Source organism: Linepithema humile, chromosome 2 (assembly GCF_040581485.1).
Source record: "Linepithema humile isolate Giens D197 chromosome 2, Lhum_UNIL_v1.0, whole genome shotgun sequence".
NCBI lineage: Eukaryota > Metazoa > Arthropoda > Insecta > Hymenoptera > Formicidae > Linepithema > Linepithema humile.
The window spans coordinates 27,417,348-27,439,070 of NC_090129.1; the positions used below are offsets into that span (position 1 = coordinate 27,417,348).

At 32.6% G+C, this 21,723-nt stretch overlaps 3 protein-coding genes across 7 annotated transcripts in view; all 3 read left to right on the plus strand.

Annotated features, from left to right (window-relative positions):
• Window positions 1–5,530, plus strand: part of LOC105678024 (uncharacterized) — a 46,587-nt gene extending 41,057 nt beyond the window's left edge. For both annotated transcript variants that reach the window (XM_012376996.2, XM_012376995.2), the window contains 3 exons: window positions 1,143–1,317; window positions 2,269–2,326; window positions 3,646–5,530. In XM_012376996.2, the coding sequence (XP_012232419.1) occupies window positions 1,143–1,317; window positions 2,269–2,326; window positions 3,646–4,344 (932 nt within the window). In that variant the 3' untranslated portion in view covers window positions 4,345–5,530. The remainder of the gene's footprint in view (window positions 1–1,142; window positions 1,318–2,268; window positions 2,327–3,645) is intronic.
• A 5,636-nt stretch (window positions 5,531–11,166) lies between these two features.
• Window positions 11,167–15,131, plus strand: mtm (myotubularin). Of its 3 annotated transcripts, none has more exons than XM_012377002.2 (10): window positions 11,167–11,284; window positions 11,851–12,071; window positions 12,166–12,273; window positions 12,628–13,080; window positions 13,307–13,754; window positions 13,828–14,003; window positions 14,072–14,179; window positions 14,297–14,481; window positions 14,545–14,749; window positions 14,822–15,131. In XM_012377002.2, exons 2-10 carry the CDS (start codon window positions 11,946–11,948, stop codon window positions 14,972–14,974), a joined length of 1,962 nt encoding a protein of 653 aa, XP_012232425.1. In that variant the 5' UTR covers window positions 11,167–11,284; window positions 11,851–11,945; the 3' UTR covers window positions 14,975–15,131. The 3 variants fall into 3 exon arrangements, with proteins under 3 accessions (XP_012232425.1, XP_012232426.1, XP_067206233.1); XM_067350132.1 differs by lacking the exon at window positions 11,167–11,284 and adding an exon at window positions 11,313–11,452; XM_012377003.2 differs by lacking the exon at window positions 12,166–12,273.
• A 2,471-nt stretch (window positions 15,132–17,602) lies between these two features.
• Window positions 17,603–20,414, plus strand: Sce (E3 ubiquitin-protein ligase Sce). Of its 2 annotated transcripts, XM_012377006.2 has the most exons (5): window positions 17,605–17,828; window positions 17,981–18,205; window positions 18,558–18,927; window positions 19,052–19,354; window positions 19,573–20,414. In XM_012377006.2, exons 2-5 carry the CDS (start codon window positions 18,098–18,100, stop codon window positions 19,788–19,790), a joined length of 999 nt encoding a protein of 332 aa, XP_012232429.1. In that variant the 5' UTR covers window positions 17,605–17,828; window positions 17,981–18,097; the 3' UTR covers window positions 19,791–20,414. The 2 variants fall into 2 exon arrangements, with proteins under 2 accessions (XP_012232427.1, XP_012232429.1); XM_012377004.2 differs by having other exon boundaries at window positions 17,603–18,205.
• Window positions 20,415–21,723: the final 1,309 nt, after the last annotated feature.

Consider the following 21,723-nt stretch of genomic DNA (forward strand, 5'->3'; position numbering starts at 1 on the left):
GAAATCGTACGGTTGAACTTTGCCATGCCTTTTCTCTATCCGCTTTTTCGCGACTATACTGATAACGAGCAATAATACAAAAAGAAGTAAACACGGGCAAGCAAATAGACTTATATAACACAAGAAGCGTTTATTATGACTACAGAGAGTAAACAGTAATTTTGTAATAATTTTCCACTTGTATGATTTTTATCGAACAGGATGCAATGAAGATCAATCTTTATAAGCTTTAATTGCATTTGATATGTAATATTATTCGAGTGTACAAATATATTTTGCTACGAGTAAAAGTAAATAATTGGCAATCTTACAGTCATATTTCATGATATTGTATTTTGTTTTATTATAAACACGAAAATAATATTGAAGTTTTTATTTTTGTATTTATAGTGCATTAGTTAGAGTGATTATATAGCTACTTGCTATCTGTTTTTTGTTTGAGCTAATGTATTTTCGAATGCTCATAAAGAAATATAAAAACACTGACTTATATTTATTAATAAACGATTTTGAAATAAGAATGTGTATGTCAGCTTCATAGGCAGTTAATTTCACTGTTTTACTAACATTTTAATAACGAAATTTGCGACAAAGCTCTTGCTTTGCATGACAAAGTGCATACAACATCGTGTTCAGACCCGTAATTTTTCAAACATTATGTCACATTTACCGTCGTCGGAATGTATGATAAAAATGTCGGACAAAATTACCGAGTTATAACAGCTGGTAGTAAACGATTATTGAACGTGTGAAATAAAAGATTTGCCACTAATGAATGAATGTTGCCAACAATAAGTTACAATCAGTGCCGGCAACTTATACTTATATGGAATATGTGGAGAACTCCACACTCGGAATGTGGCCAATTTATTCCAAAATTATGTATATATCTTCAAAACAAACTTGTATTTTGTTTTCAAGTTTCTGAACAAATTAAAGGCCCCATTTTGTAAAAATTTGTTACAGTTTTTCGGACTACCCCCTCTCCCCTCTTCCGCCTAAACGATAGCAGAACTCCACACTCGGAATTCTGCTAAGTTGCCGGCCCTGGTTACAATATTTATGAATCGCGGATAATAATTCTGCAATTTCTCTTCTTGCGTTACTGCTACTGATGTTTTGTTCTTTTTTTTGTGCACCAGGTAGCGCGTCATCTGTAGAGCAGAAGAACGGAAATGGCAACGTCAAGAACAACAAGACGAACAACAACGGTGTTGAGGTGAACAGAAACGAAGATCTAAATGGCGGCGTCGATGCTAAGGGACAAGCGAAAAAGAAACCGAGCGCACCTGGGGGCGGACCTCTGTTACAACAGACGTAAGGACGATTGATATTTGCTCGTTAACATTTAGTCTGAGAAACCTGGCTATATATATATTTTAAAAGATAACTCTTGGTTTCATAACTTTTTTGTATCATATATTATTAAAATTGTATTTGCTTATTTTTTTTTTATTTTACTTTTTTTTATCGTAATTATTTTTTATTTTACAAATAACATATTCTAGGAAAATAGATTATATTTTATATATTATAAAAATAGAAATTTTGTATTGTTTATGCGTATATTAAATACATATTTTGCTAGATATTATTTATGTTTCTTATACTATTTTAAGAGTCGACTATAGTTTTACAGATTTTCACGAATTAAGTATTCATGCTATTGTGAATCAAATTCATATTTTGCATTTGTGTCAACATATTGTAGTGTGGAAGATTTTGTTCAAGATAGCATTTCATTTAGATAGGTTGATATTAGCACTTATTGTTAGTTAGAAAACTCGCTTACTATAACATACAATATACAAACATTTGTCAAAAACTTCCACGTATTTGTACGTAGAGTTTACTTTGAAAGTATACATATGTATTATAATTCGAGTTTCGTAAGCCTCTTATCAAACACTATCGTATTAATGTGTACTCCTTTTTATTTCCTCCTTATATTTTAACGTTTGCTTGAATCTGTTAGAAATAGCAGATATATATCATTGACATCGCTATCAAAACAACAACATGCACTACAAGTTACGCACTTGTTATTAATACTCACTTGTCAGTTGCTTTTCCTGCAAAAATCTCAAGTCGCGTTAATTGCAATTTAACTCGCGTCAAGTGCGTAGCTAGTTGTTTATTAATGTAGTTTATGTTTGCACGTCGCGATAAGTTCGAGTATAGTTTACGTTCGCTTAACCATTGAGATTATACTAAAACATAATTTATCGTACGTAATTGACCTTTTTCTGTGTACCGTGAATTTTTCAGAGAGATATCCACCAGCCAGCTAGATTTCTTCAAGATGCTTGATGAGAAGATCGAGAATGTAAGTCGTGATACTTCAACTTAATCAGTTTTATCGAGAAATAAACAGCTCCTATTTACGGGAACGCTAGTAATTTCCTGTTTCCTGTACAATTTCTACAAAGAGAACAATAGAAATCTATAGAAAATCTAAAGATGATTATCTCTGATATTACGTATTGTATAAGAACATATTCGTTAGAACCACTTTCGTTTAATACAATGTATTGAGATAAAAATTGTTAAAAATTGTTGAGGATAAGATACGGAAGAGATTCAACTTAGATATAATATATTATATATATATATATATATATATATATATGTATATAATTAGAACAACTTGATACTGAATAAAAATATTGAATTATGTCTGTAATAAACTTGTGATATCGCTGATGATTGATTAGCATGATTGCGCAAATTTTTAAAATTTATGTATCAAACAATTTATTCTAACAAAACAATAATGTGTAAAGTCGAAACATATAAAAGCATAAACCTTATTGTAAATTATTCGTTTATTTATAAATATACAACTTTGAAAACGCTGTATGCCGATGCCAAAGATAATTTTGTCATTTGTAGAACATCAGACAAGTCACATTTAATTAAAAATGTTTTGCATTGATATATAGAGTTTATTTGAATTACATTAGAGCATAATTAGCATACTATAATGTTTCAGTCGGATATTTGTTCGACTTTTCCTAAATTATCACTGTACTTTGTTTTCTTCAAGTCTTTTTTCTTATTGATTGCACTGAGTCTTTTATATCTATTTTTGTTTCACACGATCACAAAATCGTTTCACAAAATCACACGATGTATATCGAGTTATTTTCTTCTTTGTCACTTTTGTACAAAGAACCTTTTATCAACCATGTTGGATCAATGAGTTTTTCCAGGCCTATTTTTTACAGAGAAATAATTCGCTATGAACTCTGAATAGACGAAAGAATTTTTATGAAAAAGTGAAGGTATGTTAAAATCGTGTTAGAAAGATTTTAAACACGCGCTAGGAAAAAAAAAAAAAAACTTCCACATTATTATTATTAGCACGAATATCTTTTCGGTGTAGAGTGATGAATTTGTGATGTAAGTTTAATCAAGCACTCGATCGCGAAGTAGCACTCGCTGAAATTATACAGTCGAGATAATGAAAAAGTTTGCACTATTCATTGCGCGTTGCGATTCTTTTGAAAGTTTAATTAAACTCTCATGATGCTTTTGAGACTTTTGTGTGCGCTAGCTTATTTTTTTCTCGACTAATATCAAAATGCTAAAATAATCAGTCATCTCGGACGTAAAGCTCACCAAGTTTTTATTGTCGAATTTTAGGGTCCGGATTATGACGAAAGCCTCGACACAACCAACCGAGCGGAACGAGTGTCTAGCTTGCTTCGCCGCTGGGAACTGGCTAGCGTGACCTGGTCCAGCGTCTCCGATCTGAACAATACCTATTCGCAGTCGAATCAGAAGAACCGCGTTCTGAGCAGCTCTCGGCAGAGCCTCAGCGCTAAAGATCGCGAGGGTATGAGAAATATAGTGGGTGGCCGGCCGGAGAGTGCCCCAATCTTCGTGCGCAATGCGAATCGCATGGACGGTCTGCAGGACAGCCATCATTGTCCATCACCGAATATGCCACGGCACGTACTCGAGTCTATCACACAGAGTCCGACACAGAGCGTGAAGACAGCAACACCGCCGAGCTGCACGTCGCTGATCGGACCACGTTACATTCAGGACGTTTACGGCAAGAATTGCTCAGTAACGACCGAACAGCAACAAATGAAGATGCACTACGTCGGTCAGAATCCAGTGAACGGCGAATACGTGACGCAGCAGGCGCTCTATCGCGAACAGTACTTGCAGCAGACCGGCATAATTACCGTGGCACCTCAATACTCGGCCGGCACACCAGGCGGCAACGTTCTCAGGAATAATCCGTACGTTCAGCACTTCCAGATCACCGCGAATCCTCAGCACTTTGTCACGCCCGCGCGGGGACGCGGCTTCAACGCTGCGCAGATGACGTGACCGGGATGGGAGCAGCGATTGGCGAGATAAGACTGAATTCTGCGAGAAAAGCCAAGGATTCGAATCAACAAGGGCGATCGTCCCTTTGAAAAGAGTTGTAGAAGAGACGGGGGGAAGAGGCTTGGTGACTAATAAAAGAATAAAGAGAAAGGGAATGAAAAAAAGGAAAGAATGAAAAAGAAAGACGGAGATGAAAACAATGATTTTGTGTTCCTTAACATTCTCGCACTTCGTATCTTTCTCTTGATAGCGATTCTCGCAAGACTCGAGAAAACGTCGACGGCGGCCTAAGCGTATCATCCAGAGATCGAAGAGAGAAGAGAGAAGTGTCGTTTTGCGAGAACTGGCGCCCAAAAAATTGGGGTTCTTTGCTACAAGTGCCAAAATGTTACGCAAGCGATCCAAATGTCGCGAATAGAGAAGGGCTCGCGCTTTTGACTTGACGAAACAGCACTTCGTTCTTCTACATCCATTCGTCCTGATGCGAGGAAACGACTCGATGTGCGTAAATACATCTTGTTTATCCATACCGTTTCTGATTTCTCTATTTTCTGATCAGTGACGTTTGCACGTCTCCACCAACGTGGATGTTTCGGGAATGGATGCACACGTGAGCGGTTTCCGTCGTGCAGCGATTTTTATGATTGTATTAACGAGATATCCGGGAAGTATTACCGGAAAGATATACGTGTGCATGTACATATGTATGTATGTATGTATGTATGTATGTATGTATGTATGTATGTATGTATGTATGTATGTATGTATGTATGTATGTATGTATGTATGTATGTATGTATGTATGTATGTATGTATGTATGTATGTATGTATGTATGTATGTATGTATGTATGAAGTACATATCTAAAAATGAACAAAAAAAAGAAATCGAGATTAAGATTCTTAATCATACATTATGTATAGATTCGCTGTATGTATATTATATGGATATATTTAACTTAATGTGATGACTGTATATTTATATGTTGACCATGTTTAAAGTTAACGATATATCATAGTTGATGATGAGAGTTTTATATTTCATGTTACAATTACGCTCTATATACACTGTGGAATATACACATAATCAAACTCGTTGCATCACTCTCGAACTGTCGATCTATATTTTTTGTTCTGTTGAACAATCCTCTTTTTTTTTACAAATAAATTCATAATTTCCTCCCTAACCGTCTTCTTTCGCAGTTATTGCCGGCTTTGCAGGTGAACAACTTAGGAGGCCTAAAGAAGCGTCATTAGAGAATAAATTGCGATAGTCATCGCAAATCTTGCAACACGAGAGTGTGCAACACGTGATCATGATACTCTACAGTTATACCATATCTGCTTACTTATGATTATTGTGCTGACGCTATAGTGCTAACGGTGCAATTAATAACAATATGTTGCAATCATGAAAGATGTAAGATTTATAACGCAATTGCAATTACTGTATTTGCAATTTATCAACTTTGCATCGAGCGGCATTTTTACCTATATAATTTACATCAATCTATAAATTATATTGTATATTTCTGTTTATACAGAGACAATATCAAATCACTTTCTATCATTTTTTATAAAAATTTAGCTCAATATTTTTAACAGCTAAAAATAAAAAAATTTCAGACTAAATTTCTTTTAAACTAAAATCTAAATTAAAATAAATTTATAAAATATTTTGTTTCTTATTTATACTGTGATTTAATTTTAAATGTATAAATATTGATTTTTTTATTAATATCATAGTCTTTTATGAATATGTATTTGATTTTCTAATAAATATGTACATATAAGATTTATTTTAAACATTTTAATATGCCGACAAAGTATAAATTTTATTAATCAAATATGTTTATTAATATGATTTGATACATCAGCAATATATTTTAAATACAATATATTAATGTTCTTTTATGTATATTCCATTTTTTTCCTTCATCGAAGAACTATTTAGACTACTAATTTTGACATTAACTTTAACGTCATTTTTTTTGTAGAAAGTTTTGTAGAAAGAAAGTTGACGATGACTACCAACAAAACTAAAAGAAATCCTGGAGTCGTCTGTTTTATCAGCTAAACACAGTTTAATCGCAATCAAGAACTTTTTTGTATGGAATAAAAAATTCTTTTCCATAATTGAAGTACATACTCTAATATATTTCGCTATCTTGGTTTGTTAAAAAAGAAAAAAATTACGAAAATACATTTTTCTTTATCTACAAGAATGTTACTTCATAACAACATTTTGTTGACACGTGGTGTTCGGATTTTAGCACGAGACTCGATTGGTAAAGAGTTCATATGCGCTAGATGGATCGTTTTGACGTTTTAATCTACATGATTATGAAAGGAAAAAAATCGTAAAGAATTTAGATTTTACTCATTATGATTTTCTGATTTGGGTTACGCGGGATTTAACCGTAATAAAGTCGGATTGGGTTGGTCGTAGAAACATTTCCCATTTTCTGTGAGAATTTTAATGTATTTAAAGTATAGATCTTCGCAAACACGACATTCAGAAAGTGGTCGAAGCTGTGCGAGATAAAGACGGCAAATAATATGAAGTCTCGGGTAAAGGCGACCGACTGATGCGTAGTGTTTATTTTGTAAAACCACAAAATGAGGTTTTATATGCGATAGTTTGCTCGCAAAACAGTTTTCACAAAGACATTCTCTAACCATTGGGTTTACGTGGCTCGTTTCGCGAATGTAACGACCTAACAAATACCTACAGTTGGAATCTATTTAAAGCAAATAATTATCACGTTTTTTTAATTTAATTAATAATACACATTAATTTATTATTACACATATACGTCCGTTAGTGCTACGACGCATACTCCGGGATTTCCGCCAATTCCCATACAGCACAGAACATTGCAATTACATTGCAGCAATGTTACAATCTTGCAAGTTGCAATGTAATATTGTTGAGACATTATTGCAACCTGTAATTGTAATATTTCATGAGAATGTGACAGCAACATTCCAATAACATTGCAATAGCAATATTCGGTAATCGCTAGTTTGTTCGTTTACCGCTATGCGACGCGCGTTGCAAAATTTATCTCGTATTTAAGTTTTAGTCATGATGATTATATGAAACTTGCAAAGAGTGGCTAGTAAGATTAAAGACATAGTAATTATTTTTATCAATTTAATTTTTCTGATACGACCTCAACACAGGGAATTCAGATATTAAACTGATTGTTCAAAAATCGGACAGATAAATGTCCAAATAAATAAAAATATATGCAACATTATTCTAAGATTGCAATAACAATGCATTATTGCAAATTCATTATATTGCAATATTACTGTAATATTTCGTTACAATCTTCCTAAAAGCGGACATTTTAACGTTGCTGCAATCTCATAGCAATGATGCAACAACATTTTGCAGTGAATTTGCAATATTGCAACATTGCGATGAAAGATTGATGCAATGTGTATGCAATCTTTGTGTGCTGTATGGGTTAAAACTCTTGTAGAGTCAAACAAATCAGCTATATTCCGACCTGTTTTTGTTAACGTATTTATTAATGTTACGAAATAATTAAAGCGTGCGTCACAATCGCGGATAGGAAACGGACAAGATACATTTCGTGCGCGACACTTTGCTAAGGAAACCACACTTCCAATATTTAAATGGTGCCCGAGAACATTTTCAAAGTTATTTCACGCAAAGTCAGATAAATTTCGGCAATAATTAAAACATAAAATTATATCCGTGGCTCAATGCAGTTCACGAGTAGAAAACGGGAAGTTGAAGTCTTCGTTATAAATATTGATGCGGTATAATTTTTTGTCTTACATGCTAATTGTTTAGTCAATTTGCCTTTAGATAATCTTCGGTAAAATAAAAATTGAGTAAACTCATCGTTTTGTTGGCATAGTTTTTCATTTTGGATTATTGTTGGGAATCTGCTCGATTGCTGGAGGTCTCGGATCGATAGTGATAGGCAGCAGCCGCCAAGGAAGATACTGCTCACCCCGTGAAATATGGATTTCACTCGTTGCACTATTTTCACTATTAATTAGTTGATTACGGATTTCACTATCCGCGGCACAATTGTCATTCTTCACGGCGCGGTAACTTAATCTATTTACACACACAATTCGGCGACCAATCGACGGAGTTGGTTCTTTCTGCCGGCGTGACGTATTTTCGGCATTGGGCTATTACATAAAAGTAAAAAATATATGTTACATGTAATTGAACAGAAAGTTAATTATTATGATGCAGAATTATGCGCCTAATGCTGTACGTCGATGTGTGGACCGTCTTCATTATTAACGACAGCATATGATTATAAGCTTGTCCTCTCTACAATCAGAGGTAGTACGAATAATCTGCTGATATTATATTTTAATGATCTTGGTATTACTTTATAAAGTTACAATATATTGTCACTAGTGGCTCGTCCTCTCAGTGATGAAGTAGAACCAAGAATGTTAATAAGAAAAGAATTTAATTTTTAATTATTTAAATAAGTCTTTTTTATGGGGAATTTGGAGTAGGAGAAAAATTTGTATTTATATAAAAAAAGAAATAATTATATTCTGATAAATCTTACAATAACGTAGGATTATTAAAATCTAAGACAAGACTTATAAATTGCTAGAGTTCGCAAATTTATCGTTGGATTATTCTAAGTTATAGATTCTGAGAAAAATATAAGAACTTGTAAGAATGGTTTCATAGATGCGAGGTTTAGAATAGGGATTGCAAAGGAGCTGATTTCGACATTGTAGTTCCAAAAATTTTTTAAGAATTGAGCGGTGGCTTCAGAAGGCCTGTATTTATATGTCTTTTGGTTTTATGGAACAATTGTACCGTGTGCATACGCCTGACGCCAGAGACTCGCGTGGTGATATGATTACTGGTAAGAGTAATACGGTTATTCGGTTTAGATAAGCGGGCATCGGTTTATATACGAGCGTTTGATCTAACTATTGTGAGAACGACTACCCATACAGCACACAAAGATTGCATACACATTGCATCAATCTTTCATCGCAATGTTGCAATATTGCAAATTTACTGCAAAATGTTGTTGCATCATTGCTGTGGGATTGCAACAACGTTAAAATGTCCGTCTTTAGGAAGATTGTAACAAAATATTACAGTAATATTGCAATGTAATGAATTTGCAATAATGCATTGTTATTGCAATTTTAGAATAATGTTGTATATATTTTTATTTATTCGGACATTTATCTGTCCGATTTCTGAACAATCAGTTCAATATCTGAATTCCCTGTGTTAAGGTCGTATCAGAAAAATTTAACTGATAAAAATAGTTACTAAGGTCTTTAATCTTACTAGCCACTCTTTGGAAGTTTTATATCAGCATGACTAAAACTTAAATACGAGATAGATTTTGCAACGCGCGTCGCATAGCGATAAACGAACGAACTACCTAGGGAGAAATACAGGTCGAAGAAACGTCTAATAGACATCGTCTATAGACATCTATTAGATGTCTATTAGACGTTTCTTCGACCTGTATTTCTCCCTGGGTAGCGATTACCGAATATTGCTCTTGTAATGTTTTTGCAATGTTGCTGTCACATTCTCATGAAATATTACAATTCAATGTTCCAATAATTTCTCAACAATATTACATTGCAACTTGCAAGATTGTAACATTGCTGCAATGTAAATGCAATGTTTTGTGCTGTATGGGTATAATAGCTTAGGAGTTTCTTCCAACGGCGCAGTTTGGAAGACGCCAAGGAGTTTGATGATAGGAAGAGTGTCAAATTACATCTTACAAGGCGCGTTACACAAAGAGCGATACATGTGCCGGTTGATAAGGAAAAATTGATTGGTTTACAAGTCATTTCAGATATGAAGTTGCGACCATCCATTGGAGCTGATAACACGCACGAAGCAGAGCCTGACCGTAATCCAATTTAACATTTAATAAGATTTAACTATTCCGGAATCCATATAATATAGATGTAATTGCATTTATTTGTCAAAGGAAAAAACACACGTCCGTCGTTTCACATTGCGCTCATAAGATTATGCGATTTATATTGAACCAATTAATTCATTATCAAAATTTAATAATCTGGAAATGTATTTATTTTAAATCCAGTTAAAAGATTTTTTAGCAATGTAAAAAATTATTTATGTGTATGAAGAAATAAGAATTTAAAAATTTTATAAATAAAACTGTTCTTATATACATAATATAAAAAAACAAATTATAATGTTAAAATAATTATGTTTTATACTAATTAGAATATTGACATCAAATAAAATAAAAAAGTTATGTTAATTTTTAACGCATTTGTATTGTAAAATTAAGAATTGAAGAGAAGGCTATGGATTAAACATTTATTATATAAATCTAATCATAATCAATCTAAATCATAAATCAGATTTTATTTTGTAATTATTAAACTAATTTTTTAAGTTTTGTGTTTTCTGAAGGTAGCCTTTAAATAAAAAACGTTCTTACCTATACAGCACAAAATATCCTACATATCCTTAAAACATCTTGGGGAGATCTCGATGTTCTCAGAACATCCTGGGAACACCGAAATATCCTCGATGTTCTGAGGATATCCTGAGAATGTTTTGTGCTGTATGGGTATTACTAATTAATAATAATTTATCAAATACGTTTATATTTTATGTGAAATGTAAATTATTGAAGTTTCATGGTTTAATCTCTGTGAGAAATTATTTGAAAAATATTTGTTTGTTTTTTCACAAATTTTTAAAAACATTTTTAGCAAAGCCATCTTTGATATGTAGTTTCGAACAGGTGCAGCACAAATGCACGATGCACGTGGAGTTGAGAACACTAAATGCAGCGTCACCTGTCTGCGATTATTTGCAAGATGGTCGCGTCTGTCAAAAGTCTATTGCATTGACAGGAGTAAACGCTGCAGGGGTACATTGTATAAAAACGTTCGAAATATAGGTTTGTACTTAGCGCATCATATGGATATTGATGCAACTGAAATTTTTGCACACGTAATCGCTAATAAAGTAACTCGTATATCTTTGGGCGTGGCATAATTTACTTTCAATTTCGATTATATCAGTCTTTAAAAAAAAAAATTTTTTTTATTATAAAGTTTATGTGAAAGTAAGTGTTGTTTATAATGTACTTTGATAATTTTACTGCTAATTTATTAAATTAAAAATATATCAAAATTATTTTATCATTGTTATAATAGTTTCTGTAAATTTTGTGAGGTTATGGTGCAGAGACAGTACTTAAGATTATTACACATAAAAAAATTGTTTAGATTTTCTATACGTTACAATTTTTATACATTCAAGAAATATTTGAACGCAATATTAATTATTGTATATATATTTAAAAATAAGTAATTTATCAGATTTAATTTTTAGATAATGATATTGTCATCTTGATACCTTAGTTTAACATTTTATAAATTTGTACTTAAAAGTGATTGATATTATTAATGTATAAATAGTATATTTTTATCAATATTTTAGAATGTGATTCGTTATGTGCAGATTCTAACGGATTGTACAGCTATGGATAATAAATGAAACTAAGTGCAAGAATGCGACAAAAGTAGAAAAATTTGACTATCTTTATTAATACAAGTATGGAAAAAAGGGGCAGTGCAGAACTTCTTAGTACAGAGCAAAGCAACTCAAAGAATGCCAGTACAGATTCCCTTAACTCAGATAGCAAAAGCAGTTCACTTAATTCAAAAATGGGCCAGGAATCGGTATGAACAAAAGTATATTATTAATTATTGTTGAAGCCAACAATACAGCATAATTTTATTTGTTGAGTTTTAAATAAACTTGCAATTTCTTCAGGAGAGTTGGGAAAAGGCATCACATTCAAAAAGCTTTTCTTCAAGCTCTACTTCAACAGATAATAATATAGTCTCTGCTTTGGAGGCTAAAAAAGATAATCAAGTAAAAGTGAGTCTGTAGTAAAGTTTCAAGCACAGTACAATTTTTATTTTTATTTCTGCATATTATGGCATTTTTAATTTATGTGTATATCTAGTCGATGAAATTTAATTTTATTAAAATGCAACATTTTCTTATTTAGAAAATATGTTACCATTATTTCTAGTCGCTAAAAAGCGCGTTGCGCATGAACTTGGCACGAGACATAATCGTGTGTCTTGATATATTTTCACTTTTACTTTTGTAATATATTTATTGTTATACCATTTATTCTGTTGAAGTTATGTTTTAGAAAATCTTTCCATTTTTTGTTAGTATTATATGATGTTTGTAGCTTGTTAGTTATTTCATTATTTTGATTAGAATTTATCTGGAGGAGACACGGGGCCACCACTTCTCAATGGAGAACGAGTGCAAGGCATTGCGCACGAAGTTACTTATTTATGTCCTTACTCAGGACCTGCCAGAGGAATCCTTAGTGTTACAAACTACAAGCTCCATTTCCGTAGTATAGATCGAGAAACGCCTTATGTTGTTGAAGTGCCATTGGGAGTTGTTAGTCGAATCGAGAAAGTCGGTGGCGCATCGAGCAGAGGAGAGAATTCTTATGGAATCGAAGTGTTTTGTAAGGACATGAGAAATCTCAGATTTGCTCACAAGCAGGAGAATCATTCCAGACGAGATGTATTTGAGAAACTACAACAGTATTCCTTTCCATTATCTCACAAGTTACCTCTGTTTGCCTTTGAATATTCTGAGACTTTCTCCGAAAATGGTTGGAATGTTTACGAGCCTATTGCAGAGCTAAAGAGAATGGTATGTAATATTCTATAATATCACGAAATGTGATATGCAGTTTAAAACTGAAAGCTTTTAAGGATTTAATAAATTTACGGACATACTTACAAATACAAAATTACTGTTTTATTTATTTTAACATTTAGTAATTTTAGAAATATATTTATAAATACAGAAAAAATATTTTAATATAATATTATAATGGTTTGTCTGAAATTTGAAATTTTTTTTTATTGGATTTCAGGGTGTAAATAATGACATGTGGAAAATATCTAAAATCAATGACACATATTCACTATGTGACAGTTATCCAGCTGTTTGGGCAGTGCCTGCTGCAGCAACCGATGAAGATCTTCAAGCATCTGCTTCTTTTAGAAGTAGAGGTAGACTGCCAGTTCTCTCATGGATTCATCCGGAAAGCCAGGCGACGATAACGCGTTGTGCTCAACCATTGGTAGGTGTCGGAGGGAAACGGAGTCGCGAGGATGAGAGATACGTTCAATTAATAATGGACGCTAACGCACAAAGTCATAAACTATTCATTATGGACGCACGGCCAATGCCAAATGCAATAGCGAACAAAGCGAAAGGTGGTGGATACGAAAGCGAAGACGCTTATCAGAATGCGGAATTGGTCTTTCTCGATATTCACAATATACACGTTATGAGAGAAAGTCTTAGGAAGTTAAAAGGTATTACAGACTCATTGCTTTTCTGATACAAAGCTTTGTTTTTGTACATTTGTCTACACATACTTTATTTTAGAATTATGTTTCCCCACAATTGACGAAGCTCGATGGCTGTCGGGTATAGAATCGACGATGTGGCTTAAACATATCAAATGTGTTCTTGCCGGAGCGGTGAGAATTGTGGATAAAGTCGAAAATCATAAGACTTCTGTTCTGGTTCACTGCTCGGACGGTTGGGATCGAACAGCACAAGTAAATGTCGGTTATTTCCAAGTTCGTCATTTCTAAATCTGCATTCACATGGTTATTGTCTGTTTTAGCTTACAGCTCTCGCAATGTTAATGTTAGATCCATACTATAGAACAATTAAAGGATTTGAGGTTCTGATAGAAAAAGAATGGCTTAGCTTTGGGCATAAATTTCAACAGGTATCTCCACGTAGAGAATTTTAAATTATTTCCATGGATATTGATAATTTTATTCTGTGAAATTTTGACATGTTATGTTATTGTCACATTGTTTATAGTGAATAATGGTTTTTTTAGAGAATAGGTCATGGAGATGAGCATCACAGTGATGCGGATAGATCGCCAGTATTTCTACAATTTATCGATTGTGTGTGGCAGATAATGCGGCAATTCCCTAACGCTTTCGAATTTAATGAACATTTTTTAATTACAATTCTTGATCATCTCTACTCTTGCAGATTCGGCACGTTTTTGTTTAGCAGGTATACATAAGTAATTTGCCTAATACTTTGTGGATACACGAGTCATTTTGTTAACATTTACAGCGAACGCGAAAGAATGCAAGAGCAAGTAAAGCAAAGAACAGTTTCTCTTTGGTCGTATACCAACAATCAATTGCCTCTTTATCTAAATCCTCTCTACCGGTCTGGCACAAATTATCAGCTTGTTCTAATGCCAGTCGCTAGTATGCGATATATCAAACCATGGAAGAGTCTATATTGCAGATGGAACCCCAGCATGCGGCAGCAAGTATGTGAAAATATTACCTCGATATAAACAGTTTACGAATTAGAAAATATGTTTATTAAAATACGTTTATAGGACCCGGTCTATCAAAGAACAAGAGAGCTTCTAGTCTTGAAAGAGCAGCTTGAGAAACAGTTGGAGGAAGGTCGACGCGAACAAGCTTCCCGGGCAAACCGATCTGTCACCTCGCCGGCACCACCCAGAATACATTCCCCGGTTCACATATAGCGTCACAGAGAACTTAGATCATTTGATAACTTGTAGCTTTGTAAATGAGTTGTAAACTTTATTTACTCCTTTGAGCTAGTACAAGATATTTTGACTGAATTCCGCTTATGGATGCTATGTACTATTTGCCTACATGATAAAGACAAAGAAATCTAGATTCATGCGTGTGCCGAATGAATTTATTGCAATTGTACGCTTTTTTCATACAATATCAATGCGAACTGTGTCCAACTTGTCCTAAATCTCCATCGAATTCGAGTGCAAACAATCGCACATAGTGGAGTATATCGTCTAAATCAATTTTATTAAAATTATTTACGTCTTGCATTTTAAATTAAACACAATAACAATTTACACCAATGTGTTGTAACAATATTTCCGTCACAATTTTGTATACGAAATTTTTATTTCATATTTTTTATATTTTTTACCGCGAGATTGGGTACACATTCGCATTAGCAGGATAGACGGCTTTCTGCCATTAAGGTCAATATGTAACTGCAACAGAAAGTAATCACACAACATATCTCAGACACACGTTAGCCTGAAAACAAAAATTGTGACAATAAGTGTATTATTTTGTCGGTATCAATTTTAGAAGTTCATATACTTACAAAGGACACAAATTCTATATGGGTAGTCGGTTCACTATACAAGTTAATCGATTGTATGATGAAAGGATTTACAAGATAAGCGCAATATATGAGTCCACTAAGGGATGAAGGGATGAAGCCTCTGAATGATAATATTTTCTCAATAATACCTGTACAAAATTAAACATTTGGTGATACAATGGAATTATATTTTTTTAAATCTCTTAGAATTTTTTATATTATTCGACTCGACAATATGCAGTTAAAAAATTTATTAAAAATGAAATAGAATAGAATATATAGAAATTATGAATAATACATTGTAACAATTTATTTTTGCACACTTGATAATATTTATTTATACTATAAAATATAACAAATCTCTGCTTTTAATGAAGCATACTACAATCCATCCCATACCAGTGGCTCTAACACTTACAACATAAATAGCAGTAGATTGAAAGGATATCAGTCGCTTATAAAGGTTGATAACACAGAAATGTTACACAAGGTAGTTTTCCACCAAGAGACACAAACGACACAAAAGTATTATTCTCTCTGTTGCTCATTGAATATGGAACAAAGACAGAATGATACTTGTGTCGATTTGTGTCAACTTGTGTCAACTTGTGCCCTTTGCTGGAAAACAACCCAAGTCCTTCCAAGAATTTTATTACGGTTTATATAGTTGCCCCCTCTCCCAACGCAAATCGTAAAAACATTGATATCTTCGGATTGTACATAGTTTGTATGTACATGAATGTACATACTATGATTTTTATCATTTGTATATTTTTTGTTAATTTAAAAAAAAAATGACAAAGTTTTCGTAACTGCGCTAATGATGGTTAGCCCCCTTTACGTCGCAATTACGTCAGGTAAACTATAATTTATGAATTTATCGCGCTTAATCGTTTGTACATCGTTTGTACATTATTAATAATTGGTTAAATTTATATTCCAACATTTTGTTTTTGTTTAAAACACAAAGTAAATAATTTTTATTTGAATATGGTGGGTACGGAGCACGGTGCGGGTGCGCATGCGTTTAGTTAGTACTTCCTGCTAAAAAATAGCGGATAAATCTTCAAAGTGCGTTTCACGGACTAAGGAATAGAGGGACCGAGTCTAAAAAAGTCCTAGTTTAGGCGAGAGGGGATGGTAATTCAAGCGTGCGGGGGGGGGGACTGCTTTCCGCCATATTGATGTAGCGATTCTCACACAGAGATTCTGTGTCTGTGACATGGTTACACTCGTGTAGTGGTGCCTAACTACACATAACGAGTGACAAGCGTAAAGAGATTAGGCGGTTTTATTATTGTCGTACTATAAATTTTATAAAATACTTTAACTTTTATTACTCTGAGGCTCTGCATACAGTAGACAAAATATTAGAAATAGCAATAAATATTTAATATTAAAAAGAGAAATTATTTTACATCTAACAAGAGAATAAAATATATTAATTAGTTCCAATTCTTATTTCTTAATTCATGCATTAATTTTTTCTATTCTTTTTATTTTTAAAATAAATAATTCCAATTTCTTATTTTTAATATTTAATAATTATTCCTATTTCTATTTCCTATTTTGTTTATTGTGCGCAGGATCTGACTTTTATTTCTCACACATACGCAATTAGTGAGTTTTATGTGTGGTGATTACTAAACGAATATGGCGCCCCCCCCCCCCGCCGCAAACGTGCTCCCCCGGTACAGCTTGTGCTCCGTCCCTCTATTCCTTAGTCCGTGGTGTACTTACTACAAATTTGTTTTCACCATATGTATGTTTATTATAAAATAAAATTTATAATTTCATATAAATATTATATTATTTTTCTTTCTATTAATAATTATATTAATATAATATTAATGTTGATAGATTTATGCCTTGCTAACGCGCCATTACTATAACTGTTTAGTGAGCGCTCAAGAAGCAGGGGATATTAAGTTAGGCATCAGACTCACGAGAGGGCACTGAAGACTATATATGCAAAAATACATTATGCTCTTATAAGACCTTCCACTCTATCTTAGGCTGTATCCCCATGGAGAAAGAAATAGCGGAACGGAACAGTAACGGAGCAGTAGTTGAAAAGAGATATATTCATCATACATTCATTATTCTCTTTGGCACTGAAGGCATTGAAGCCAAACTCGTTGCTTGGGTCTTCAATCTGGCAGCTCTGCTTGTAACACCGGTCGCACTTCTCTGAGCATAGCGATATATTGGACTCTGTCTCAAGCTAGCTATCCGTCAACGTATGTAGCATGGCAGTGCCCATTTCAATATATATATAGTTCAGTGGATTTAGGAGTCTCCACGACTCTCTGGTATCTGGTATTGCTAGCGTATTGCTTAGTGTACGACAGTGTACAAAACATATATGATCAAGATGGCATCTGCGGAACAGGTCGGCCTTAATAAAACATGGGAACTGTCTCTATATGAATTACATCGCACTCCTCAGGATGCGATTACTGACAATACGGAGATCGCGGTTAGTCCACGAAGTTTGCATAGTGAACTGATGTGTCCCATTTGTTTGGATATGTTGAAAAAAACTATGACTACTAAGGAATGTTTGCACCGTTTTTGCTCCGATTGTATTATTACAGCTTTACGGAGCGGTAATAAAGTAAGTGCTTAACATAAGAACAAAATTGTAATTACTACACTATAGATACGCCAAAATATTCGTAGAAGATACACTCATTTTACAAGAATAATACAGTTTTATATCTTCCATAAAGTTTGTTATGCTTAGATTTTATAAATATATTATTTAATATAGTTATATAATTCTATGTAATTTTATAATTAAGTTTAATTCACATACACAACACACACACACACACACACACATACACACACACACATACACACACACACACACACACACACACACACACATGCATAGTAAAATATAAAAACATTTGTTTCTACTTTTTTAACCGTTTTTATAATTATTTTTGCAATATTATTTACAGGAGTGTCCTACATGTAGAAAGAAATTAGTTTCCAAACGATCTCTTAGACCAGATCCAAACTTTGATTTATTAATCTCAAAGATCTATCCAAGCAGAGATGAGTATGAGGCTCATCAGGAACGAGTCTTGGCTAAACTTAATAAATCACATTCACAAGCTGCACTTGTTAACTCCATTACAGAGGGTATTAAGTTACAAAGTCAGAATCGTCCACAGCGCTCCAGAAAAAATGCTAATGAATCTGAAAATGCAAGTAACGCATCTTATAACAATACACCAAACGTTAGTACATCTATTCCACCAAATACATCGACTGTAGCAAATCAAAGCGATTCTTCTCAAAGTACAACAGGACCTTTGAATAGTGGAGGTATAACTAATAATTCTCAAAATGTCAAATATTTCTTTGAAATATGCAAGTAATCAAGTAATCTCTAAGATTACGATATCCTGCAAAATAATAACAGATATTATTTTTACATATGTTTATCTAGGTACCACATCTAGGAATTCTACTACGCCATCGCCAAACCCTGCAAATCAAACTTTGAAACCACCAAAACGACAGAAAAGTCTTCAAAATTCGGAGAATGACTCTTCTAGTGCTGAAGCAGAGACTGGTGGCGGTGATTCTATGGTTGATACAGAAGGCGAAGGTCCCAGTGAACCTTTAATGCTTGATGAAATTGAACTCGTTTTTAAACCACATCCTACAGAAATGGCTGGTGATAATTCTTTAATTAAAGCATTGAAAGAAAATAGTATTCGTTACATAAAAACGACTGCAAATGCTACAGGTAACATATTTTGCATAATTATAATATTTTAAAGGATTTTATTTATATATACACACACACACATATATATATATATATATATATAAAATTATACTTAAAGATTAAATACTTAAAAATTTTTGTTTGAAATATAAATATGCAAAACGTAAATATACTACAAATAAAAAAATAAAGATACCAGTTTTTTTTCAACAAGAATTATAAATTATTTGTTACAGTGGATCATTTAAGTAAATATTTGGCGATGCGTTTAACACTCGATCTGGATACTGAATTATCGGAATCGGATAGGTTATTAAATTTCTGCATTTATATTGCACCTTCACCCGGTCAACTTGTAGTGCTAAGCGGCTCACAAACATTGCGGCAAGTGAATGATAAGTTTTGGCGTGTTAATCGACCTTTGGAAATGTATTACTCATGGAAGAAGACCTAGGGAAGGCCTCAAAAGTATCAATCGGATGGGAGTTAGTTATATGCTTCAAAAGAAAAAATAAGTTGTGCCTACTTATATATATGCAGTACAGTGGAATGCATTAAGTGTTAAAAATACATATCGTTGATGTATTGTGCTGTACTTCCGTGATCTGATTCAATAATGGCGAAGAATGTTTTTTTTTATTTATCATCGATAATGGTGCAAATTTTACAAATCTGGAATGAGCCAGTCATTCTTTTGTTAATAAAATTGGGTAAGGCGACTGAAATGTCTGATTTAAGCGGTATTGTACGTCCCGATACTTAGCCTTTTAATCTAGATGCAACTATACAACAACTATATACTATACAAAAAGTTAATATTATATCGAATTACATTTCATATTCAGATATTTAATATATTAGTATAATTATATATTATTTGTTTTTTTTTATTTCTTTATATGTTACAATTATGTGTATATGCAATGTTATATAGCTTCAGAATAAGATGTTATGTTCTAAAATTATAGATCAAAAATTTTGAAGAAATATGCTTAAAAGGAAATTTGATAAAGGCAATACTTTGCAATATATATATTCTGTGTATTATCTTATTGTATATTTATTTATGCGCTATAAAACAGTAGTTTATATCATTAATATCAATAATAAATGATTCAAACTCATAATAAACGTGTGTATAATAAATCGAAATGAAAAAGATTTAACATACATTATAAAATTCGAAATTTTATCCACTAAGAAATACGAGCTAATATAAGGTGACTTTCTTGTTTCACAACAATGATGATTTTCTCTTTAAAGCCAAAGTAAAAGATCCAAAAATAAAGTCAAAGAAGTAAATATAGAATGAAGAAATTATGTTAAAATATTCAATTGATACCCAATTCTGATATATCTGATTAACACAGAATATTACGTTTTCTTATCGTAGCATTATATTTATAATATAACATAACGATTAATCGAAAATGATCTAAATGGAAACCTCCTGTGATTTGTTTTATTACATTATAATATTAATATTATTTTGCATTATTTATATCAAATCATGCACTTCTGGATTAGTTTGTATTAACTATTAAGTAATTAATGGTTATGAAAAGCTAAATTTTTTTATCTTTAAGTACTGCTTTACAATATTTTAACAATTAAAAAATTAAATTAAACACAATTAAAGACAACAAGACAATTGAAAATTGTTAACAATATATAGTATCTGACTTGTAGAATGTACATTAAGCTGTGAGTTCATGTGCGAGGATTATAATTTTTTAGGCTAGCAACTTGTACACATAAATTTATATCGAAATCAAACCTTCTAGACTTCAAAAAGTCCAAAAATTTTCCGAAATTGTCCGAAAAAATGATGACTTTTGTTTTCCATAGAATTATTACTAATCTAAACTTCAGTATCGGAGAAGTCATTTTTAAAATTGATTCCAAACATAAATATATATCCCTTTATTGATCAATTATAAATACAATGATTGATATAAATAAAAAATTGCATTTAACTTGAAAAGTGTTAATAGTTACTTGTAAGTGATGTACGTAGCTTTCAGGATGTACAATCGTCGCTTAAACTCGAAACAATTCAGTTAAAACAGCAGCTCGATAAACGTGTATATGAATGAAGCACACATCATTGGAATTGCAATTATGTATGTGTATATATATATATATATACACACACACATAAATACATATATATCTGTACCGTGGAGGTAATCAATCGTAATGCTTTCAGTTCAAATTTAGGGAAAATTTTAACAAATAGATTAAATTTAGCAAAAATAACATTCAAATGATATCAAATATTATTTAAGAAGAGATACATGAATAAATGTATATTTATTCAATTTTATTACATAACAAATATTATTATATAACTTGGATATAATATAAACTCTACAAGCATCTTTTTT